The 25,543-nt window shown below is 33.9% G+C and overlaps 2 protein-coding genes and 1 long non-coding RNA gene across 3 annotated transcripts in view; 2 read left to right on the forward strand and 1 right to left on the reverse strand.

Moving 5' to 3' along the window:
- On the forward strand, positions 1-23,718 carry LOC145733387 (DNA (cytosine-5)-methyltransferase PliMCI-like). The gene is given in 20 exon segments (XM_081986175.1): positions 1-417; positions 1,684-2,062; positions 2,120-2,292; positions 3,086-3,362; positions 3,423-3,561; positions 6,508-6,754; positions 6,805-6,986; positions 7,046-7,287; positions 10,265-10,443; positions 10,496-10,652; positions 10,706-10,943; positions 10,995-11,183; positions 13,623-13,886; positions 14,036-14,201; positions 14,256-14,408; positions 14,464-14,591; positions 14,652-14,801; positions 18,337-18,505; positions 18,745-18,971; positions 23,461-23,718. Coding segments are annotated over 19 exon segments (3,882 nt in total). The 5' UTR covers positions 1-417; positions 1,684-1,693; the 3' UTR covers positions 23,694-23,718.
- Positions 23,710-25,543, reverse strand: part of LOC145733381 (D-2-hydroxyglutarate dehydrogenase, mitochondrial-like) — a 9,651-nt gene continuing 7,817 nt past the window's right edge. Inside the window, exons 7-8 of the mRNA XM_081986168.1 lie at positions 24,045-24,210; positions 23,710-23,983 (exon numbers count right to left, since the gene is read on the reverse strand). Coding sequence (XP_081842294.1) covers positions 23,733-23,983; positions 24,045-24,210 — 417 coding nt within the window. The 3' untranslated portion in view covers positions 23,710-23,732. The remainder of the gene's footprint in view (positions 23,984-24,044; positions 24,211-25,543) is intronic.
- LOC145733388 (uncharacterized) overlaps positions 24,258-25,543 on the forward strand; it is a 1,650-nt gene continuing 364 nt past the window's right edge. Inside the window, exon 1 of the long non-coding RNA XR_014179195.1 lies at positions 24,258-25,400. This is a non-coding gene — a long non-coding RNA (uncharacterized LOC145733388). The remainder of the gene's footprint in view (positions 25,401-25,543) is intronic.

Consider the following 25,543-nt stretch of genomic DNA (forward strand, 5'->3'; position numbering starts at 1 on the left):
TAAAAAAAGGAAAAAATTAAGATCACGTGACAAATACCTCTTCTTCCAATCATATTTGGCCACTCACTTTTAAAAAAGAAGATCAAGTAAATTGTGGTTAGGTTTTTTTCCATAACATTGAAATGTCACATTTTTCCCGCCGAACAGCTGCTCTGATCCTTCCACAAAATTTCTATTTTCTTATTTTTCAATTGTATTTTAATGTATCATACTAATTTGATACTAATTTTATTCAACTGACTCAGTTTTATTATTCTTATCTTAACTATTGTTTATTAACGTTTTTTGTACTAGTAAATTTTTGTATTTTGCATTGCATGTTTATAATTCAATGTTAAGGAAAAAAAATACTCTAAAGTGCATAATTTTTTACTAAACTTGCCGTTAGGATCTTAGTGTGAATGTTTTTATTTGCTGGTAAGTAGCTTTTGATAGGTAAACCCATTTAAAATTACTTGTGATACCTATAAATTAACTAACTCAAGTGTTTGGGGTGGTTTTCAAGGGTTATAACTTTGGAATTTCACTTTACATGCTGATTTTTGAGATACTTGATCATTTAACTTTCTAATTATCACATAAGTTTGTTATATTTTTCTGTTCTTTTAATGTTAATACCTTTCTTAACCTTTTAAACATTTATTACTGTATTGGTCCAGTATAATTACACTGGATATTATTAAGTTGATAATAATGATGTTCATCTCCTTAAAATTAGCCCCTTAAACTAACCATTCAAACCTAACCTAGGCCATCTATTGTTTCTTTCATGTCAGTAATAAAAAACACCTTCCAAAGAGTCCTAAATAAATACAGGATGTTTTTAAGTGTTAAATATTTTACAGGAAATATTCTCAGGTATTTTAAAGGTAAAAAGTCTATATAATATATCATGGGTCCCCAAGGCCTTACTTATTGAGCTACAGGGTGTTAAAAAAAATGTAGTGAGCACTCTCTACATGTGATTCCAAAAATGTGCTTAAAACAGTAATTTTCTTACTATAAGTGGGTTTTGCAGGGCATTTTGTCACTGACTGTCGTTTCAAACTGTGTTTCTGTTAGTTCAAATTTTGACACCACTTTTCTCCCTGACTGAATAGCAAAATGAATGAGGATTCCAAAAATGTGCTTAAAACAGTCATTTCTCATTCCAAGTGACTTTTACAAGGCATTTTGTACCTGACTGTCCTTTCAAACTGTGTTTCTGTTAGTTCAAATTTTGACACCACTTTTCTCCCTGACTGAATAGCAAAATGAATGAGGATTCCAAAAATGTGCTTAAAACAGTCATTTCTCATTCCAAGTGACTTTTACAAGGCATTTTGTACCTGACTGTCATTTCAAACTGTATTTCTGTCAGTTCAAATTTTGACACCACTTTTCTCCCTGACTGAATAGCAAAATTAATGAGGATTCCAAAAATGTGCTTAAAACAGTCATTTTCTCATTCCAAGTGACTTTTACAAGGCATTTTGTACCTGACTGTCCTTTCAAACTGTGTTTCTGTTAAGTTTCTGTTAGTTCAAATTTTGACACCACTTTTCTCCCTGACTGAATAGCAAAATGAATGAGGATTCCAAAAATGTGCTTAAAACTGTCATTTTTTTACTACATTAAAACAAAATTTAAATTACCATTTCTAGTTGTATAATCTCCAAATTCAAATAACATATTTTTTTGCAGTCCAATTTCAATGGCTAGTACCTCACTGGAACGTTTAACCCATTCCAACGGTAATACAGAGCCAAATTACGAGTACTCACAAAATAACAATGAAGAAGCAGATCGAGATAGTGTTGAAGACGAACCTGTATCAGTTTCAAAAAGATTTAAATCAAAAAAACCAACATCTTTAACGAACAATACTATAAAGTTAGCATTTTCAAAAATCAAAAACGACAGATGCAGTGTATGCAAACAGGGCCTGGATTCGGTCCTGTTGTATAACGGTCATCCTAATAATTCTTGTGAGGAATTTGTGGCTCTCACCGATGAGAAATTGTCAGTGTTTACTGGTAAGGAAGAGGAGTTTAACGATCAGGATGACTTTCCAACTCATCAGGTTTTGCAGTCCTAACATCCACATTTGAACTTTGAATTGACTTTTGGGTTGTTTCAGATAACAGGTTTCAGTGTTTATGACGAAAAAGGACACTTGTGCGGTTTTGATTCTGGATTAATTGAAAAGGACGTGCTTCTCAGATTTTCGGGTTATATCAAAAAAATTGATGATGGCAATTCTAGTATCGAAAATGGAATACCCGCTCATGATTTAGGGCCTATTGTAGAATGGTAAGGTTCGTGCCAGGGCTAGTGGCAGTGACGTAATAATAGTCGTTCCTTTTCTATTACATGTGAACTGAGTGAGATAGAAATTTAACGTCATTGACTGAATGTTTGTGCTGATATTTTGACTTTGTTGATGTTGACTGTAATTTTGACAATGTGTCATTTGATCAACATATTTAAAAAACGTACCGGTGTCACGTGACAAACTGTCAAAGGAACTGAAGTTTGTTTTTTTTTAAACGTTTTTGACAGTTTTCTCGACTTTTTTCCAGCTGTAATTTGCGTTTATTTTACTATTTATTTTGTGTAGTTGTATTTGTAATTTTGACATTACAAATACAATTATTTTCGATTTCTGTCATTTTGACAGCAAAATCGTGTTTCCAAGGTAAAAATTTACCGTACTAAGTTTTAATTGAATCGTACCAAAGTGGCGGCGGTTATCCAATAAACCACGCAGACAGTCTCGGAAAAACTCATTTTCGGGTAAATTTTTATGCAATTGTCCAAAAAAATTTCCATAACTCGCTTATTTGAAACATTCTGTATAGACACTCCATATAACAAAAGAAAGCTATTAAATGGGGCTATCACGTGACGTTAAGCGGACAGGACTAAGTTGTACTGTTTGGCCGCTAGAGGTCGTCAAAGTTGACTCTAGTTTTTCTTCAACATCTCATGAAGGCCTCAAGTTAGAGGTCTAAAATTTGTACTACAAACGCACCTAATGTCGTCACTGTCACTTCTCCTGGGACAGAAAGTAGCGTTTTTTGGTGTTTTAATGTACAATTTCCAGGTGGACAGCCGGTTACGATGGTGGTGCCAAATTGCCTATAGCTTTCACCACCCAATTTGCCGAATATTACCTCATGGCTCCGTCTGTGGATTACGAACCGATTTTCCAAAGAATCCAAAAAAAAATTGTTCTGGTCAAAATTGTTGTTGAATTTCTATTAGATCGGTACTTGGACAATCCGAGTTATGAAGATTTGGCGCGGCATATAGAAAGTTTAGGCTGCTATGACTCGGCTGAAGACATGCTAATTCAAAATGCTCAATTTTTATGCGATCAGGTGGGAATTTTGTGTACAAACTATTATTTTTTTTAAATGTTTTAAATATTCTGTTTTTAGGTGGTGAATATTGATAATAACTTTCCAGAGGAAGAGGAACAACCGTTAATTTCCTTACCCTGTATGCGATCCATAATTAAATTAGCTGGAGTCACGTTTAAACAGAGAAAAAAGATTTTAAAGTTGGAAAATAAGGTAAGTTTACTTTATTCGTGCGTTTCGGTTTAAAAATGATTTGAACGATCCTTCTTATTTAATTTGTATGTTTATTTACTGTGGTAAACTAGAGCTGTGCTTCAATTCTGCTGTTAACAAAAATCCAATTATCTATAACAAACCAATATTTTCAATATTGACAATCATTTCTCCCAGTTAGGATTAGCTGGCAATTAGGGGAGGTGAAAGAGCAGTTCAAGACAAACATTTTGAGCTTTTCACAGTCCCTGAAATCCCAACGGAATTTTGAGACTTCTGATGCAATTTCCAGTCAAAAAATCATATTTTGTCGTTCAAAAAGGTTCACATTATATAATGTCCATTTTCTCTTATTTTTTTACATCAGTGAAGTTTCCAGAATGGGAAATTCAATATTTAGGCTTTTCTTGGAAAGCACTTTTTTGGACTCTTTATTTATTCTGAGTCACATATAAAGTATCATTTATACTCCTAAATGTCTGTTACATAATATAATGATTTCTTATGGGTCAAATTAGTGTCTGTAAATTAAAAATATCCCAAAAAAATAAATTTTTTAAGAATAAGTCGTTATACATGAAACATTGGAAAGTTTGAGTAGAATTTAAATTTGTAACAGTAAACTTTTATTTGAAATATCCATTTTAGACTTTCTGTAAACACGTAAAGTGTATTACAAAATATAAATTTTAGGTTCGTTGACTGTACTAATTTGGTCTACTTTGCGTTCATGTGAATGTCGGCGAAAGTGACCTCAAAACACGACTCTAGCTTAGTTCAGTAAAATTATACATTTTTTGATTGTTACTTACATCTCTTCTTTAAAAAAAAATACGGGTAGTGTTTTGGATACCTTCTTTATTCGTAATTAGTAGAGTCCGGATTAAAAAGCACTAAAATCGTGAAAAAAAGCACTTTAAAATCAAAATAATTTTCCTCAAAAAAGCACTCTTTCAGAGATGCAAATTTTTTTACTTTTTCTGAGTTCAAATTCTAGAATTGGAGCTTTTAAACTGCTTTAGAAGCATACGGAAGATTTTAAAGTGTTTTGAAAACTTTTATAACTACTTGAGAAGCATTTGGAAGGTTTTGGACAGTTTAAAGAGCATATTGAAGGTTCTGGAATGATTTAGAGGCATTTAGAAACTCTTAGACGGTTCTAGATTTTTTTGGGAGCTTCTAGACTAGTTGAAGAGCATTTGGAATATTTTAGGCTGTTCTAAAAGCTTTTGGGAGCTTCTAGACCGTTTTGAAAAGCTTCCGACTGCTTTAGAAGCATTTTGGACTTTCTGTAGTGATTTGATTTTTTTTTTAGTTAGTTAGGTACTTTAGGAGCATGAAGGTTCTGATTTGAAACCTTGTAGACAGTTCTAGAATCTTTTAAACTGCTCTAAAAGCATACAGAAACTTTTAGACTGTCTTGAAATTATTTTAGAGCTTCTAGATTAGATAAAGAGCATTTCGAAACTTTTGGACTGCTCTAAAAGCTTTTGGAAGGGGTTCGACTGCTTTATAAGCATTTAGAAGTTATTTCTGTAGTATTTTGAATTTTTTTACACTACTTTAGAGCATTAGGAAGGTTTCTAGAGAGTTTAAAAGCGTTGAAGGTTCTGGACTGCTTTAAAAGCATTTGAAACCTTGTAAACGGTTCTAGAAACTTTTAGAACCTTTTAAACTGCTCTAAAAGCCTACAGAAACTTTTACACTGTCTTGAAATGATTTCAAGGCTTCTAGACTAGATAAAGAGCATTTGGAAGCTTTTAGGCGGTTCTAAAAGCTTTTAGAACCTTTTAAACTGCTCTAAAAGCATACAGAAACTTTTAGACTGTCTTGAAATGATTTCAGAACTTATAGACTAGATAAAGAGCATTTGGAAGCTTTTAGATGTTCTAAAAGCTTTTGGAAGGTGTTCGACTGCTTTAGAAGCATTTTGAAGTTATTTCTGTAGTATTTTGATTTTTTTTACACTACTTTAGGAGCCTTTGGAAGGTTTCTAGAGAGTTTAAAAGCGTTGAAGGCTTTAAAAGCATTTGAAAGCTTATGAACGCTTCTAGAAACTCCTGGAAGCTTTTAGACTGCTTTAGAACCATACGGAAGCTTTTAGACTGCCTTGAAAATTTTTGAGAGCTTCTAGACTAGTTGAGGATTACTTGGAAGCCTTTAGAGTGTTCTAAAAACTTTTAGAAGCTTCCAGACTGTTTTGGAAGGGTTTTTTACTGCTTTAGAAACATTTTAGAGTTTTTGTAGTATTTTGACACCTTTTTAGACTACTTTAGGGGCATTTGTAAGGTGTTTGGACAGTTTAAAGAGCATTGAAGCTTCTGGACTGCTTTTAAGGCATTTGAACCTTATAGACGCTTCTTGAAACTTTTGGAAGCTGTTAAACTGCTCTAGAAGCTTTTGGAAGCTTCTAGGCTGTTTCGTAAGCTTTTGCGAGGCATTTTGGAGCTTCTATAGTGTTTTGGAATGTTTTTACATTTTTTAGACTACTTCAGAGCATTAGGAAATTATTTGGTCAGGTTAAGTTTGTAAATTAATACTTCCATCCGTTTTGCAACAGATGATTGGTATGTTTTTGTCGTTCAAAAGCCTTCAATATCTCAGTATAGCAAAAGTCAATATTACCACTTAGGGCTAAAATAACCCACTGTACTACGTTACAGAACCAATAAGATTACGTCAAAACTCCTGCGTTTTTTTGTCAAAGAACTTATTTTACACAACATATAACCTCGTTTACATTTACCCCACTTGTCCCTAATATTACCAAACGAAAAATAGCAGCAAATAAGAAGAAAAAAAGAATAAAAAATCTGTCAAATTACGTGTTTTTGCGTAAATCGTTCACATTAGATATCAAATGTTGGTTTCTAGAAATTCGGACTCTACTAATTAGTATCAAAACCTAATAGATGTGTTAGTTAGTTCATAAATAGTTGGTTTAACAGAGTATCAAAATGAAAAAAACGTCCCCAATGGACAAAAGCGGTAACGACCAAGTTTGTTCACGAATTTTTCGAAAAAATATTCCCGGACCAAATGGCCAGTAACAATAACGAGAAAAAAGGACCGAAAAAACAAAGATGCGGCATATGCGAAGCGTGTCAATCTCCCGATTGCGGCCAGTGCACGTTTTGCAAAGACATGTGCAAGTTTGGGGGACCTGGCAAAATGAAACAGTCCTGCAAATCCAGAAAGTACGTTACTTTCAGCTTGTTTATTGAAATTTACAATGCTTTTTGTAAAGGTGTCCTAACATGGCCATAGCCAATGCGGAATTATCAGACAACGAAGACGAAGTGGACGATAAAATAGTAAATACCAAAGTAAAATCTTGCTCAAAACGTATATTACATAAAAATATCGCTTGGGAATGTAAGGCTGTTAAAAAGTACAAAACGTACGACTGTTATTCTTCTGTGATTATCGGTGAGAGACATTTTTGTGTATCTCAGTTATTTTACTACAAGTTTTGTTGTTTTTTTCAGATGGTATTAAAGTTAGTGTAGGTGATTTTATTACTTTAAAGTCTGAGACCCCTAATGAGCCTTTATGGGTGGCTAAAGTGGTGCACATGTACGACAATTTACCACAGAAATTTATGTTTCACGGTTTGTTGTTTTGTCGTGGCAGTGACACGATTTTAAGTGGTACCGCAGATCCTAGAGAACTATTTCTAGTTGACAATTGTGATGATTTGCCTTTGGGTAGTATTATTAGGAAAGCTAAGGTAAGACCCTTAACTTAAGTCCAGTTTATAATAGAATACATGGTTCAAACTTTGATTATAAGATAGTTAAAGTTAAAGAAAATTGTTCAAAGAGTTTAAATAACGGCGCTATAACCATTTGAAAATTAGGAAAATACTAATTTTGTCAAAATGGCATATTTATGCAAAAGGACATTATATTAGTTCAAATAAGCACTTTCAATTTTTGGTTTTGTCAAAAAAAGTAAAAAGTTGGGTACATGGGGGTGTTGGCTAAAATTTTGTTATTTTCTGGCTTTATAAATTGACTTAATCCAAGAAAATCAACCTTTCAACTTGGTTTTCAATAAATTACAAGCTTTCATAATGGAAAATTGACTTGAAGGTCTAAAATTCTGACTTGTAACTCAATTTTCAAGCATTTTGACTCAAATTCCAACACTTACTGGCTGAAAATTGATTTAAACGCTTTAAAAGTCAGTTTTCAAGTTTTCAAAGAAAATTGATTGCTTGTTGTTCAACAAATTATATGACATTTTGCTTGAAAATTGACTTCTGACCTATTGACACAAAGTTTGGTCATTTTCTGATTAAAAATTTACTCTCAAATTTTTCAGCTTGTTTTTCAACAAATTACATTACTTCCTGCTTGGAAAATGACTTACTGATCTAACATTTCAACTTCTAAGTTAATTTTCAAGTATTTTTGACTCAACTTACTGACTGAAAATTGATTTGGACGCTTTAAGTTTGTGTTTTAAGTAAATTTTCAAGTTTTTTGGTTTTTTCAAAGAAATTACACCTTTCAGCTTGTTTTTCAACCAATTGCAGGACTTCAGAGTTGAAAAATGACTTGATGATCTAAAACTCCGGTTTCTAAGTCAGTTTTCAAGTATTTTGACTCAAATTGCAACCGTTACTAATTGAAACTTGATATGGACGCTTAAAGTTTGTCTATCAAGTAAATTTTCAAGTTTTTGACACACATTTTGTCATTATCTGTCTTAAAATTGACTTTATCATAGAAAATGGACCTTTAAGCTTATTTTCAATAAAGTCTTGCTTGAAAATTGACTTACTGATTTAGAATTCCAATTTGTAAGTCAATTTTCAAGTATTTTGACTCAACTTCCAACAGTTACTGGTTGAAAATTGATTTGGTCGCTTTGTTTATCAAGTCAATTTCGAGTTTTTTGGCTCAAACTATGTCATTTTCTGGCTTTAAATTGGCTTCATCATAGAAAATTGACCTTTGAGGTTGTTTTTCTACAAATTACATGACTTTATGCTTGTAAAAAGATTCACTGTCCTAAAATTCCAACTTGTAAGTCAATTTTCAAGTATTTTGACTCAAATTCCAACACTTACTGATTAATACTTGATTTGGACGCTTTAAGTTGGTGTTTCAAGTTAATTATCAAGGTTTTTAACTCAAAGTTCGTCATTTTTTTGGCTTTAAACTGACTTCATTAAAGAAAATTGACCTTTCAGCTTGTTTTTCAATAAATTTTCAAGTATTTAGACTCAAATTCCAACACTTACTGGTTGCAAATTAATTTGGACGCTTTAAGTTTATCATTCAAGTAAATTTTCATATTTTTGGGCTGAAATTTCGTAATTTTCTGGCTTAAAATTGACTTTATGCTAGAAAATTGACTTACTGACCTAAAATTCTAATTTGCAAGCCAATTTCCAAGTATTTTGACTCATTTTCCAACACTGACTGATTGAAACTTGATTTCGACGCTGTAAGTTTGTCTGTCAAGTCAGTTTTCCAGTTTTTTTTGGCTTTAAATTGACATTAAAGAAAATTTACCTTCAAGCTTGTTTTTCTACAAATTACATGACTTAAGAGTTGAGAATTGATTTACTGACCTAAAATTCCAACTTGTAAGTCAATTTTCAAGTATTTTGACTCAAATTCCAACACTTACTGGTTGCAAATTAATTTGGACCCTTTAAGTTTACCATTCAAGTAAATTTTCAAATTTTTGGGCTGAAATTTCGTAGTTTTCTGGCTTCAAATTGACTTTATGCTAGAAAATTGACTTACTGACCTAAAATTCTAATTTGCAAGTCAATTTCCAAGTATTTTGACTCAATTTCCAACACTGACTGATTGAAACTTGATTTCGACGCTGTAAGTTTGTCTGTCAAGTCAGTTTTCAAGTTTTTTTTTGGCTTTAAATTGACATTAAAGAAAATTTACCTTCAAGCTTGTTTTTCTACAAATTACATGACTTAAGAGTTGAGAATTGATTTACTGACCTAAAATTCCAACTTGTAAGTCAATTTTCAAGTATTTTGACTCAAATTCCAACACTTACTGGTTGCAAATTAATTTGGACCCTTTAAGTTTATCATTCAAGTAAATTTTCAAATTTTTGGGCTGAAATTTCGTAGTTTTCTGGCTTCAAATTGACTTTATGCTAGAAAATTGACTTACTGACCTAAAATTCTAATTTGCAAGTCAATTTCCAAGTATTTTGACTCAATTTCCAACACTGACTGATTGAAACTTGATTTCGACGCTGTAAGTTTGTCTGTCAAGTCAGTTTTCAAGTTTTTTTTTGGCTTTAAATTGACAGCTTGTTTTTCTACAAATTACATGACTTAAGAGTTGAGAATTGACTTACAGGCTTAAAATTCCGGGATTCAAATCAATTTTCAGAGTTTTTGGACATTTTTTGTTTTAGTGGTGTCGAGACGCTTCCTGAAAATTATTTCTAGTATTTTCTCGAATAATAAGCGAGACAACTTTATTCAATCTTATTCATTTTGGATCGTCCAATTTTTCTAAAGCATTTGCAGATTAAAACTTACTTAACTAGTAAACTAGGGTAAACATTTTGACTATAGCTTGTTCAGTAAGTAAAATAATTAGGAGTAAAATGGTGTAATTTTTAAGTTTTCACTCTGTATCACTCACGATTTTTGTTCAATTAACCATCTATCCATGAGCAATATTTTAAACTGACCACTCTGTATTAATTAACAGGTAGAATACATTAAAACGCCAGCCAATTGGTCTGAATTGGGCGGAAGCGACGCAGCAGTTCCACAACTAGAAGACGACGGTGAAAACTTTTATTTTTCCAAACGATACGAGTGCGAACTCAGTCGGTTTATTGATATTAAACCGGATGAATTGGACATTGATGAGTGTATTTCGTGCAAGTGTGTTTTTCTTATTTTACGCCAAAACTTTTGTTGTTTAACTTAATTTTAGACGAAACCATGAATTCCAGTCGTTCATCACTCCTTACTATGATGAAGCAAGTAAGTCAATTACATGGAAAAATCAAAAGTTTTACATTGGAAGTGGAGTGTTACTGTCACCGGATGTATACACTTTTAAGGAAGTTATTACCGATTCTTACGACTTGGTAATTTGGATTTTTTTCTGGTCTGCTTTTTAATATCAATTTTTGACGAATAGAAAAAAGACGTGGACGAAAACGTTTACCCTGAGTACTACCGAAAAAAAGCGGACAACGTCAAAGGATCAAACTCTGACACTCCTCGACCTTTTGTAATTGGAATAATCGAGGATATAATAATACACAGTCAGAAAAAGATTAAAATCACCACTAGGTTGTTTTGTCGTCCCGAGGACACTTCGAGAACGTCTCTGGTCGATTCAGTCGATTTGACGCTGGTTTTTTGGACCGAAAAAGGTACCGAATTTGACTAACGTTATGTGGGTTTGTTTGATTGATTTTTTTCAGTAATTACAACTTCGTTTTCTAATGTGGCCGGAAAATGTTATTTAATGTACGTCGACAATGTCCAGTCGCCCTCCAAATGGTCTATGGAAGGTCCGTTACGGTTTTATTTTGAACAAAAGTACGATTTCGACAAGAACGAATGCGTTGACGCTCCTTCAGTGTGCAAGAAAATTGGAGCTCTAGGAAAAGGTTGGTCAATGTTGGTTTTAGTTAAAAAGTAGTTATGGGTAAATTACCGGTAAAGTAAATATTTTACTTGCCAGTAAATTACAAATACTGCGTTTCTGGCAGTTCAAATTTTGATACCGCTTCTCTTCCTGACTGTACCAAATTTTCTAGTGTTTTTTTTCAGGTTATTGGATGGGAAATCTAATGAGGATTCCAAAAATGTGCTTAAAACTGTAATTTTCTAACTCTAACTGGGTTTTGCAGGCGCTTTTGCCCCTGACTGTTCTGTTAAATTGTATTTCTGGCAGTTCAACTTTGACACCACTTTTCTCCCTGACTGTATCATATTTTGTAGTGTTTATTCAGGTTATTGAGTAGGAAATTTAATGAATATTCCAAAAATCTTCTTAAAACTGTCATTTTCTCATTCCAAGTGGGTTTTACAGGCGATTTTGCCTTGTCTGTCCATTAAAACTGTGTTTCTGGCAGTTCAAACTTTGACACCACTTTTCTCTCTGACTGTACCATATTTTGTAGTGTTTTTTAAGGTTATTAAATAGGAAATTTAATGAGGAATCTAAAAATGTGCTTAAAACTGTCATTTTTCCACTCCAAGTCGTTTTTGCAGGCGGTTTTGTCACTGACTGTCTTTTCAAATTGTATTTCTGGCAGTTCAACTTTCAACACCGCTTTTCTCCCTGACTGTATCAAATTTTGAAGTTGTTTCATGTTATTGGATAGGAAATTTAATGAGGATTCTAAAAATATGCTTAAAACTGTCATTTTCTCACTTCAAGTGGGTTTTACAGGCGATTTTGTCCTTGTCTGTCCATTAAAACTGTGTTTCTGACAGTTCAAACTTTGACACCGCTTTTCTCCCTGACTGTACCAAATTTTTTAGTGTTTTTTTATGTTATTGGATAGGAAATTTAATGAGGATTCTAAAAATGTGCTTAAAACTATCACTTTCTCCCTCCAAGTCGTTTTTGCAGGCGGTTTTGTCACTGACTGTCTTTTCAAATTGTATTTCTGGCAGTTCAACTTTGACACCGCTTTTCTCCCTGACTGTACCAAATTTTGAAGTTGTTTCAAGTTATTGGATAGGAAATTTAATGAAGATTCTAAAAATGTGCTTAAAACTGTCATTTTCTCACTCCAAGTGGGTTTTACAGACGATTTTGTCCTGGTCTGTCCATTAAAACTGTGCTTCTGACAGTTCAAACTTTGACACCACTTTTCTCGTTGACTGGACCATATTTTGTAGTGTTTTTTCATGTTGTTGAATAGGAAATTTAATGGGGATTCGAAAAATGTGTTTAAAACTACCATTTCTCCCTCCAAGTCGTTTTTGCAGGCGGTTTTGTCGCTGACTGTCTTTTAAAATTGTATTTCTAACAGTTGAACTTTGACACCGCTTTTCTCCCTGACTGTACCAAATTTTGAAGTTGTTTCAAGTTATTGGATAGGAAATTTAATGAAGATTCTAAAAATATGCTTAAAACTGTCATTTCCTCACTCCAAGTGGGTTTTACAGGCGATTTTGTCCTTGTCTGTCCATTAAAACTGTGTTTCTGACAGTTCAAACTTTGACACCACTTTTCTCGTTGACTGTACCATATGTTGTAGTGTTTTTTCATGTTGTTGAATAGGAAATTTAATGGGGATTCGAAAAATGTGCTTAAAACAGCTATTTTCTCACTTCAAAAGGGTTTTACAGGCGATTTTGTCCTTGACTGTTCTTTCAAACTGTGCTTCTGGCAGTTCAAACTTTGACACCGCTTTTCTCCTTGACTGTACCATATTTTTTCATGTTATTGAAGAGGAAATTTAATGAGAATTCCAAAAATGTGCACAAAACTGTCATTTTCTCACTCCAAGTGGGTTTGACAAGCAAACTGTGCTCAGAAGTTTGAAGAATCAGGGTTCAGAAAAGTTTTCGCTACAAAACGTGTTTCTGAGATTTATGACACTTATTTTGACAGTAGTCACGTGACTACCTAGCTAAATTATCCTCCAAAAATCGCGTGATATCTGTCACTAATGTTAAAACTTAAAACTGTCAAAATTTGCCTAGAATTTGTAAGAAATACAGTTTAACACAGTTTGCTTACAGTTTTCGAAACAAGATGTGTTTCTGAGATATATGACAGTTGTTTTGACAATTGCCAGTGCGGTGTTGCCAAACTACCAATTTTCCTACAAACAAAACCTTACTAAAGCCAACATTATGCTCCTAAATTTGTTCTTTTTACGTTCAAGTTTGAAACGCATTTTTTTGTTATTTGTGCAGTCGCTGGTATAGATAATTTTAAAATTTTGAAAAGAAGTTAAATGTATGGTTATAACTTTTTCGGAAGAACAATTTTATATTAAAAATATATTTAAAACAATATTATTTTAAAAAGACATATGTTTTTGAAAATTAGCATCTTTTTCTTACTGATAAAGTCAAGTTTTTAGGGGGTAAAACGAAGGGTCTGTCCGCTCCTAAAAAAGTCATAGAAACACCGCCCGAATGGGCCAAATTGGACAGTCCTTTAAGGGCGATGGACGTTTTTGCGGGTTGCGGAGGTTTGTCCGAAGGATTGCATCAGGCGGGGGTGTGCGACACTAAATGGGCTATTGAATTTGACTTGACCGCCGCCCAAGCTTTTCGATTGAACTATCCAAACGCCAAAGTGTTCTCTGAGGACTGTAATCATATTTTAAATGATATTTTAGATGGTAAGTATTTGTTATTTTTCAGGAAACTAAAAATCTGTTCATTTTTGAAAATTACTGCCATTTAAGCCAAAACTTCAAATACTTTAACCTGAATTACAACCTTCAAATGCTTTTTCTTTTATAACATTTTAAATCAAACTATATTAAAGGAAGAGGGGAGGCACGTGGTTTACCCAAGAAGGGGGAGGTGGAAATGTTGGTGGGAGGTCCGCCTTGTCAAGGATTTTCCGGCATGAACCGCTTCAACGCGGGCCAATACTCGCACTTTAAAAACTCCCTCGTATCCACATTTTTAAGTTACTGCGAATATTACAGGTATCTCACTTTTAAGAGTTTATTGAAACGTTTTCTTGAAATGGTTGCTTGCAGGCCGAAATATTTTATGCTCGAAAACGTCCGTAACTTCGTTTCGTTTAAACGAAGCATGGTCCTGAAATTAACCATCTCCTGCTTAGTCAAAATGGGTTATCAAGTCACTTGGGGTATATTGCAAGCCGGGCATTATGGAGTACCTCAAACTAGGTAGACTAAAAATCAATTTTTTCGAGTAAAAATTGTAATTTGATTTTACATCCAGGCGACGATTAATTTTAATGGCAGCTGCACCAGGTTACACCCTGCCAATGTATCCCGAACCTGAGCATGTTTTTAACAAACGAGGGACTCAGTTATCATTTGTGGTCGATGACTACAAGTACACTAATGGTACTGTGGGCTTTTTAGTGTTGTATTGTAGTGTTTTGCAGCAATTGGGGTGTGTTACAGGTTGTGAATGGCTCGAGTCCGCTCCTTATCGTACCATAAGCGTGAAAGACGCCATGGCCGATTTGCCTTACATAGAAAATGGCTGGAATACAACGGAAATGACTTACGATTCTGAGCCGATTTCGCATTTTCAAAGAATGATTCGAGGTGGTAAGTGACTTTTTTTTACAAATTAATAATTATTCTAATACAAAATGAAAAACTTTAGTTTTACGTCATCTTAAAACTGTAATTTTCTGACTTCAAGTGGGTTTTACAGGCAATTTTCTCCCTGACTGTTCTTTCAAATTGTATTTCTGCCAGTCCAAACTTTGACACCGGTTTTCTCCCTGACTGTACCAAATTTTGTAGTGTTGTTTCATGTTATTGGATAAGAAATTTAATGAGGATTTCACAAACGTGCGTAAAACTGTCATTTTCTCACTCCAAGTGGGTTTTACAGGCGATTTTGTGCCTGCCTGTCCTTTCAAACTGTGTTTCTAGCAGTTCAAACTTTGATACCGCTTTTCTCCCTGACTGTACCAAATTTTGTAGTGTTTTTTTCAGGTTATTCGATAGGAAATCTAATGAGGATTCTAAAAATGTGATTAAAACTGTCATTTCCTCACTCCAAGTCGTTCTTGCAGGCGGTTTTGTCCCTGACGGTCCTTTCAAATTGTATTTCTGGCAGTTGAAACTTTGACACCGCTTTTCTCCCTGACTGTATCAAATTTTGAAGTTGTTTCATGTTATTGGATAGGAAATTTAATGCGGATTCTAAAAATGTGATTAAAACTGTCATTTTCTCACTCCAAGTCGGTTTTACAGACGATTTTGTGCCTGCCTGTCCTTTCAAACTGTGTTTCTGGCAGTTCAAACTTTGACACCGCTTTTCTCCCTGACTGTACCAAATTTTGTAGTGTTTTTTTTTTCAGGTTATTCAATAGGAAATTTAATGAGGATTCTAAAAATGTGCATAAAACTGTCATTTTTTCACTCTGTGTGGGTTTTACAGGCAATTTTCTCACTGACTGTTCTGTTAAATTGTATTTCTGGCAGTTCAAGTTTGACACCGCTTTTCTCCCTGACTGTACCATATTTTGTAGTGTTTTTTCAAGTTATGGGATAGGAAATTTAAGGAGGATTCTAAAAACGTGATTAAAACTGTCATTTTCTCACTCCGAGTCGTTTTTGCAGGCGGTTTTGTCCCTGACTGTCCTTTCAAATTGTATTTCTGACAGTTCAAATTTTAACACCGCTTTTCTCCCTGACTGTTTCAAATTTTGTGGTGTTTTTCAAGTTTTTGTGTAGGAAATTTAATGAGGATTCTAAAAATGTGATTAAAACTGTCATTGTCTCACTCCAAGTCGTTCTTGCAGGCGGTTTTGTCTCTGACGGTCCTTTCAAATTGTATTTCTGGCAGTTGAAACTTTGACACCGCTTTTCTCGCTGACTGTACCAAATTTTGTAGTGTTTTTTTAGGTTATTAGATAGGAAATTTAATGAGAATTCTAAAAATGTGCGTAAACTGTCATTTTTTTACTCCAAGTCATTTTTGCAGGCGGTTTTGTCCCTCTGTCCTTTCAAATTGTATTTCTGGCAGTTCAAATTGGACACCGCTTTTCTCCCTGACTGTTCCGAATTTTGTAGTGTTTTTTCAAGTTATTGGATAGGAAATTTAATGAGGATTCCAAAAATGTGCTTACAACTGTCATTTTTTCACTCCAAGTCGGTTTTACAGACGATTTTCTCCCTGACTGTTATGTTAAATTGTATTTCTGGCAGTTCAACTTTGACACCGCTGTTCTCCCTGACTGTACCAAATTTTGTAGTGTTGTTTCATGTTATTGGATAAGAAATTTAATGAGGATTTCACAAACGTGCGTAAAACTGTCATTTTCTCACTCCAAGTGGGTTTTACAGGCGATTTTGTGCCTGCCTGTCCTTTCAAATTGTATTTCTGGCAGTTCAAATTGGACACCGCTTTTCTCCCTGACTGTTCCGAATTTTGTAGTGTTTTTTCAAGTTATTGGATAGGAAATTTAATGAGGATTCTAAAAATGTGCATAAAACTGTCATTTTTTCACTCTGTGTGAGTTTTACAGACAATTTTCTTCCTGACTGTTCTGTTAAATTGTATTTCTGACAGTTCAACTTTGACACCGCTTTTCTCCCTGACTGTACCATATTTTGTAGTGTTTTTTAAAGTTATTGGATAGGAAATTTAATGAGGATTCTAAAAATGTGATTAAAACTGTCATTTTCTCACTCCAAGTCGTTTTTGCAGGCGGTTTTGTCCCTGACTGTCCTTTCAAATTGTATTTCTGGCAGTTCAAATTTTGACACCGCTTTTCTCCCTGACTGTATCAAATTTTGTAGCGTTTTTTTAAGTTATTGGATAGGAAATTTAATGAGAATTCTAAAAATGTGCGTTAACTGTCATTTCCTCACTCGGTGTGGGTTTTACCGGCAATTTTCTGCCTGACTGTTTTGTTCAATTGTATTTCTGGCAGTTCGAATTTTGACACCGCTTTTCTCCCTGACTGTACCAAATTTTGTGGTGTTTTTCAAGTTTTTGTGTAGGAAATTTAATGAGAATTCTAAAAATGTGCGTAAACTGTCATTTTCTCACTCTGTGTGGGTTTTACAGGCAATTTTCTCCCTCTGTTCTGTTAAATTTTATTTCTGCCAGTTCAACTTTGACACCGCTTTTCTCCCTGACTGTACCAAATTTTGTGGTGTTTTTCAAGTTTTTGTGTAGGAAATTTAATGAGAATTCTAAAAATGTGCGTAAACTGTCATTTTCTCACTCTGTGTGGGTTTTACAGGCAATTTTCTCCCTCTGTTCTGTTAAATTTTATTTCTGGCAGTTCGAATTTTGACACCGCTTTTCTCCCTGACTGTACCAAATTTTGTGGTGTTTTTCAAGTTTTTGTGTAGGAAATTTAATGAGAATTCTAAAAATGTGCGTAAACTGTCATTTTCTCACTCTGTGTGGGTTTTACAGGCAATTTTCTCCCTCTGTTCTGTTAAATTTTATTTCTGCCAGTTCAACTTTGACACCGCTTTTCTCTCTACGAATTGGAGGGAGAAAATGACAGTTTAAGCATATTTTTGGGATCCCCATATTTTCCATCTAATAACCTGAAAAACACTACAAAAATACAGTCAGTGAAAAAAGCGGTATCTACGTTTGAAATAACAGTAACACAGTTTGAAAGTAAAACCTACCTGGAGTGACAAAATTACTGTTTAAAGAATCGTCATTAAATTTCCCATCTAATAACCTAAAAAACCACTAGAAAATTTGGTACAGTCAGTGATTAAAGCGGTGTCAAAGTTTGAACTGCCAGAAAAACAGTTTGAAAGGACAGTTAGGGACGAAAACTCCTGTTAAATCCACTTAGAGTGGAAAAATTACTGTATTAAGCACATTTTTGGAATCTTCGTAAATTGTCCTATTAAATAAGCTTAAACAAAAATAAAATTGTAAATTGCAAGTCTGAGTAGCAGAAAACACTTTTTTCTTTTACTATTTCAAAAATTCAATTACTCGAAAGTAATTGAATTACGTTTTTCAGTTAAAGTAATCCAACTATCGACAACTCGGGCCTAAATCTAGATACAGTTGAATATTTAAATTTTCCTGCATTTTTTTAATTATTTATATACGTACTTTGAGTTTCATTTAAGATAATTTATTTAGGTCAAGGTGAACTACTCCGTGATCACATCTGCAAGGAAATGTCTTCAATGGTGGAGGCGCGCATCTCTCACATTCCAACGAGTCCAGGCTCGGACTGGCGGGATTTACCTAATATCGTTGTTCGATTAGAGGACGAGATCAGTACCGGAGTACTGCTTTACCCGTACAGGTAATTTAGGTTTGTCCTTATTAATTTAGTCGCGATGTTTTTCGATTTAAAAACTTAGTTATTTTTATGAATTATATTAGCGCACAGTGGTGAGTATTTAGTAAGAAAGTTAATTGTTCAGGTAAGTATTATTATAACCTATTATTGATTACAGTATTATTTTTGTATTTTGTCAACTTTAAAACAATTATTAAGTCCGGTATTGTGTTTTGACTTTTTGTCTGTATTTCACTTGATAGAAGTAAAAAACAAAAAGCATCGGATCCGCCGCGAGGCGTGTGCCTTTGCGCAAAGGGCGGCACTTGCGATCCAACAGACAAACAAATCAACACCCTTATACCGTGGTGTTTGCCCCATACAGGCGACAGGCATAATCATTGGGCAGGACTGTACGGTCGTTTGGAATGGAAAGGGTTCTTTGGAACCACCGTGACCAATCCGGAACCAATGGGAAAACAAGGACGAGGTATTTTATTTTCTTAATTAGTATTTAATAACTCATATTTGAAGAAAATTGTTGCGCACTTTTTTTCATTTCGTTAAATTTAATTACTTACGAAAAAGGGTACTGCAAAGTTTTTTCTATTTCTGATAAGGCATAACGAATTTATCAAGTTTAAACGCCGCGTGACGTCACGAGGCACGTTTTAGTTAGGCTGCGTTAAAGACTTGTGATGTTTGTTTGTTTTAGCGTGATTATTAATTTTGTCTTTACTTTGTTTCTCCATTATTATTGATTTTTTTTAATATTAAGGACTCTTGTAAATTTCTCTGACCATTTTTAGGAGCTCTGGACATTATAAACAATTTTTCTTAGGGTTAGGACACTTGTAAAGTGTTTTAGGACGTTTTCAATAGTATTTAGAGGCTTCTGCACATTTTAAACAGCTTTTCTAAGAATAAGGACTCTGGTAAATTCCTCTGACCATTTTTAGGATCTCTGGACATTATAAACGATTTTTCTTAGGGTCAGGACACTTGTAGAGTGTTTTAGGACATTTTGAATAGTATTTAGAGGCTTCTGCACATTTTAAACAGTTTTTCTAAGAATAAGGACTCTGGTAAATTCCTCTGACCATTTTCAGGATCTCTGGACATTATAAACGATTTTTCTTAGGGTTAGGACACTTGTAAAGTGTTTTAGGACGTTTTCAATAGTATTTAGAGGCTTCTGCACATTTTAAACAGCTTTTCTAAGAATAAGGACTCTGGTAAATTCCTCTGACCATTTTTAGGATCTCTGGACATTATAAACGATTTTTCTTAGGGTTAGGACACTTGTAGAGTGTTTTAAGACGTTTTGAATAGTATTTAGAGGCTTCTTGCACATTTTAAACAGTTTTTATAAGAATAAGGACTCTGGTAAATTCCTCTGACCATTTTTAGGATCTCTGGACATTATAAACGATTTTTCTTAGGGTCAGGACACTTGTAGAGTGTTTTAGGACATTTTGAATAGTATTTAGAGGCTTCTGCACATTTTAAACAGTTTTTCTAAGAATAAGGACTCTGGTAAATTCCTCTGACCATTTTCAGGATCTCTGGACATTATAAACGATTTTTCTTAGGGTTAGGACACTTGTAAAGTGTTTTAGGACGTTTTCAATAGTATTTAGAGGCTTCTGCACATTTTAAACAGCTTTTCTAAGAATAAGGACTCTGGTAAATTCCTCTGACCATTTTTAGGATCTCTGGACATTATAAACGATTTTTCTTAGGGTCAGGACACTTGTAGAGTGTTTTAGGACATTTTGAATAGTATTTAGAGGCTTCTGCACATTTTAAACAGTTTTTCTAAGAATAAGGACTCTGGTAAATTCCTCTGACCATTTTCAGGATCTCTGGACATTATAAACGATTTTTCTTAGGGTTAGGACACTTGTAAAGTGTTTTAGGACGTTTTCAATAGTATTTAGAGGCTTCTGCACATTTTAAACAGCTTTTCTAAGAATAAGGACTCTGGTAAATTCCTCTGACCATTTTTAGGATCTCTGGACATTATAAACGATTTTTCTTAGGGTTAGGACACTTGTAGAGTGTTTTAAGACGTTTTGAATAGTATTTAGAGGCTTCTTGCACATTTTAAACAGTTTTTATAAGAATAAGGACTCTGGTAAATTCCTCTGATCATTTTCAGGATCTCTGGACATTATAAACGATTTTTCTTAGGGTTAGGACACTTGTAGAGTGTTTTAGGACATTTTGAATAGTATTTAGAGGCTTCTGCACATTTTAAACAGTTTTTCTAAGAATAAGGACTCTGGTAAATTCCTCTGACCATTTTCAGGATCTCTGGACATTATAAACGATTTTTCTTAGGGTTAGGACACTTGTAAAGTGTTTTAGGACGTTTTCAATAGTATTTAGAGGCTTCTGCACATTTTAAACAGCTTTTCTAAGAATAAGGACTCTGGTAAATTCCTCTGACCATTTTTAGGATCTCTGGACATTATAAACGATTTTTCTTAGGGTTAGGACACTTGTAGAGTGTTTTAAGACGTTTTGAATAGTATTTAGAGGCTTCTTGTACATTTTAAACAGTTTTTATAAGAATAAGGACTCTGGTAAATTCCTCTGATCATTTTCAGGATCTCTGGACATTATAAACGATTTTTCTTAGGGTTAGGACACTTGTAGAGTGTTTTAGGACGTTTTGAATAGTATTTAGAGGCTTCTGCACATTTTAAACAGTTTTTCTAAGAATAAGGACTCTGGTAAATTCCTCTGACCATTTTTAGGATCTCTGGACATTATAAACGATTTTTCTTAGGGTCAGGACACTTGTAGAGTGTTTTAGGACATTTTGAATAGTATTTAGAGGCTTCTGCACATTTTAAACAGTTTTTCTAAGAATAAGGACTCTGGTAAATTCCTCTGACCATTTTCAGGATCTCTGGACATTATAAACGATTTTTCTTAGGGTCAGGACACTTGTAGAGTGTTTTAGGACATTTTGAATAGTATTTAGAGGCTTCTGCACATTTTAAACAGTTTTTCTAAGAATAAGGACTCTGGTAAATTCCTCTGACCATTTTCAGGATCTCTGGACATTATAAACGATTTTTCTTAGGGTTAGGACACTTGTAAAGTGTTTTAGGACGTTTTCAATAGTATTTAGAGGCTTCTGCACATTTTAAACAGCTTTTCTAAGAATAAGGACTCTGGTAAATTCCTCTGACCATTTTTAGGATCTCTGGACATTATAAACGATTTTTCTTAGGGTTAGGACACTTGTAGAGTGTTTTAAGACGTTTTGAATAGTATTTAGAGGCTTCTTGTACATTTTAAACAGTTTTTATAAGAATAAGGACTCTGGTAAATTCCTCTGATCATTTTCAGGATCTCTGGACATTATAAACGATTTTTCTTAGGGTTAGGACACTTGTAGAGTGTTTTAGGACGTTTTGAATAGTATTTAGAGGCTTCTGCACATTTTAAACAATTTTTCTAAGATTAAGGACTCTTGTAAATTTCTCTGAGCATTTTCAGGATCTCTGGACATTATAAACGATTTTTCTTAGGGTTAGGACACTTGTAGAGTGTTTTAGGACGTTTTGAATAGTATTTAGAGGCTTCTGCACATTTTAAACAATTTTTCTAAGATTAAGGACTCTTGTAAATTCCTCTGACCATTTTCAGGATCTCTGGACATTATAAACGATTTTTCTTAGGGTTAGGACACTTGTAAAGTGTTTTAGGACGTTTTCAATAGTATTTAGGAGCTTCTGCACATTTTAAACAGTTTTTCTAAGAATAAGGACTCTGGTAAATTCCTCTGGCCATTTTCAGGATCTCTGGACATTATAAACGATTTTTCTTAGGGTTAGGACACTTGTAGAGTGTTTTAGGACGTTTTGAATAGTATTTAGAGGCTTCTGCACATTTTAAACAGTTTTTCTAAGATTAAGGACTCTTGTAAATTCCTCTGATCATTTTCAGGAGCTCTGGACCTTATAAATGATTTTTCTTAGGGTTAGGACACTTGTAGAGTCCTCTGACAATTTTTAGGACATTTTCAGTAGTATTTAGAGGCTTCTTGTCACTTTAAACTATTTATCTTAAGGTTTAGGACAATTGAAAAGACATCTGACAATTTTTTAGGTTTTCAATAGTATTTAGAGGCTTCTGCACATTTTAAAGAGTTTTTCTAAGATTAAGGACTTTTGTAAATTCCTCTGACCATTTTTAGGATCTCTGGACATTATAAACGATTTTTCTTAGGGTTAGGACACTTGTAGAGTCCTCTGACAATTTTTAGGACGTTTTCAATAGTATTTAGAGGCTTCTGGAAGATTTAGGACATTTGAAAAGGCGTCTGACACATTTTTGGGAGGTTTTCGCTAGTATTTAGAGGCCTTTGACCATTATAAACGATTTTTTTTAAGGTTATGACACTTGTAGAGTCTTCTGACAATTTTTAAGAGATTTTCGAAAGTATATATAATAGAGGCTTCTGCTCATTTTCAACAATTCTTTTAAGGTTTTATTACTCTTGTCAAGGCCTCTGACAATTTTTAGCAGTTTTTCACTAGTATTTAGAGGCCTTTGTCCATTCTAATCTTTTTTAATAAGTGTTAGGACACTTGTAGAATACTCTGACAAGGTTTTCGATAGTATTTAGAAGCTTTATTTATGTTTAAAAATACTCGGACACCCCTTTATATCTGAGAATCAGCAAAGCGGCTTACTTTATGAGAATGAAAACATTGAATACACAAAAATGATTCAAATAGAATAAAACATAGTTTACAATGCATGCAAGACTACAAAGAATTTAAAGTGAATTAATAGCATTGAAATTGGACCGAACGGGTCGTGCTTCGTGACGTAGAAATCGTTTTTGTCATTTTTATGTAGAAGGATGTTTTTTGACAGACAAATATGTGATATATGTTTTACTTGAATTATCGAAATGATTATCTTTAAACAGCTGTTGCTACATTGCTATTTTTTAGTGTTACATCCAGAACAACATCGTGTCGTGAGCGTGCGAGAGTGCGCCAGGTCTCAAGGATTCCCGGATAGATTTATTTTTAGCGGAAATATTCTGGACAAACATAGACAAGTGGGAAACGCGGTACCTCCCCCAATGGCTAAAGCTTTAGGCAAACAAATAGTAATAGCTTTGAAAAACACTGCTTTACCTGACAAGTTTGATTGTTGTTCAAGCTCACACCCACCTCAGTGAGGAAAAATAAAATTACTTTTTTTATCATTGTAGTTTTTATTACGGGAATACTTTGTAAGGATTTAATATGCGATTGGGATCTAGCAGCTTTTTTAAATCCGTCATTAAATGGTAGGAAGTCGGGGAATTTACAATTGGCAAGTATTTTCTTTTCAAAAAACCTAATCCATGTTCTGCGCTCATGCTGCCTTTCAGTTCTAATACTCGTTTAGTCAAAAACGTTTCAAGATCTTTGGCGAGTTTTTTGTCGTATTTTTTTGCCATTACATTCAGATGGAGGTTTCCATCACCTAAAAAAGATTATTTTAATTATTAACGAATGCTAAAATTGTCTCATAATGTCACTCTTACCTAGATGTCCAAATCCAAAGACTACTTCTGCGTGGTTTTTTAAATATGCTCGGGTTTCGTCTACCACCGTGTAAAACGATTTAACTGGAAGAGATAGATCGTATAATCCACGCCATCCGTGATCTTTAAATCCTTCTGGAAGACGTTCTCGTATTTCCCATATTGACTGAAACAAAACTTGCTTCACATCTTACATTGCTTTTGGATCTGTGAAGTAATTATTATAGATTTTTAATTATTTACTTGCGATGCAAATATTGATTTAGTTCTTAGATTTAATGAGAATATTGGTGTCCATCATCTTAGCAAAGTATTGTAAATTGGAAAACTCTAACCCTCATCGATCTATGTCATTGCTTGTCTGGTAATTAGTCATTTACATTCCTAGTGCACAAAAACAATAAGTAAAATGAAAGTATGGCTTGGCAATGATTCAGACAATTGAATTTTGTGAATCAAGTGAATTTGGCGTTTTAAATCAAACTAAACCGAAAAAAACTCAGTTTTTCAGAATCTAAAACTTCTGTTTCTTTCTGAAAAGCTTGAAAATTACATTCAAACCAACGTTGCCAAAGTCAAACTCTTGATTCAGTCATTTTGGCAACGTCAAAAAGCTTTTGATTCGTGTAGTTCATCAGTACATATCTATTTGGCATTTTACACTTTAAGGTCACTGGTGAGAGAATTTTGACAGTTATGACAGCTGTCACGTGACTCAGGCAAAGTATTAAAGTGTTCTTTAACGTTACAACTGTCTAATTTGGTTCCATGAAGCTGTAAACACAACTTACAGAGCAATTTCTCAAAAATTACATCTATTGGGTATTTTATACTTTAAGGTCACTGGTGACTGAGTTTTGACTGTTATGACAGCTGTCACGTGACGTAAGAAAAGCTTAAAAGTGTTCTTTAATGTCAGAACTATCAAATTTCGCTTCATGGAGCTGTAAATACAACATACAGTGTAATTTATCAAAAAAATACATTTTTTGGTATTTTATTCTTTCAGGTCACTGGTGAGTGAGTTTTGACTGTTATGACAGCTGTCACGTGACGTAAGAAAAGCTTAAAAGTATTCTTTAACGTCAGAACTATCAAATTTCGCTTCATGGAGCTGCAAATCCAACATACAGTTCAATTTATCAAAAAAACACATTTTTTGGTATTTTACACTTTCAGGTCACTGATGAGTGAGTTTTGACAGTTATGACAGCTGTCACGTGACTCAGGCAAAGTATTAAAGTGTTCTTTAACGTTCCAACTGTGATATTTGGTCCCATGAAGCTGTAAACACAACTTACAGTGCAATTTCTCAAAAATTACATCTATTGGGTATTTTATACTTTAAGGTCACTGGTGAGTGAGTTTTGACTGTTATGACAGCTGTCACGTGACGTAAGAAAAGTTTAAGTGTTGTTTAACGTCAGAACTATCAAATTTCGCTTCATGGAGCTGTAAATACAACATACAGTGCAATTTATAAAAAAAAAACACATTTT

Source organism: Ips typographus, linkage group LG9, assembly GCF_016097725.1.
Source record: "Ips typographus isolate SLU linkage group LG9, UJ_Ityp_2.0, whole genome shotgun sequence".
Classification (NCBI taxonomy): Eukaryota; Metazoa; Arthropoda; class Insecta; order Coleoptera; family Curculionidae; genus Ips; species Ips typographus.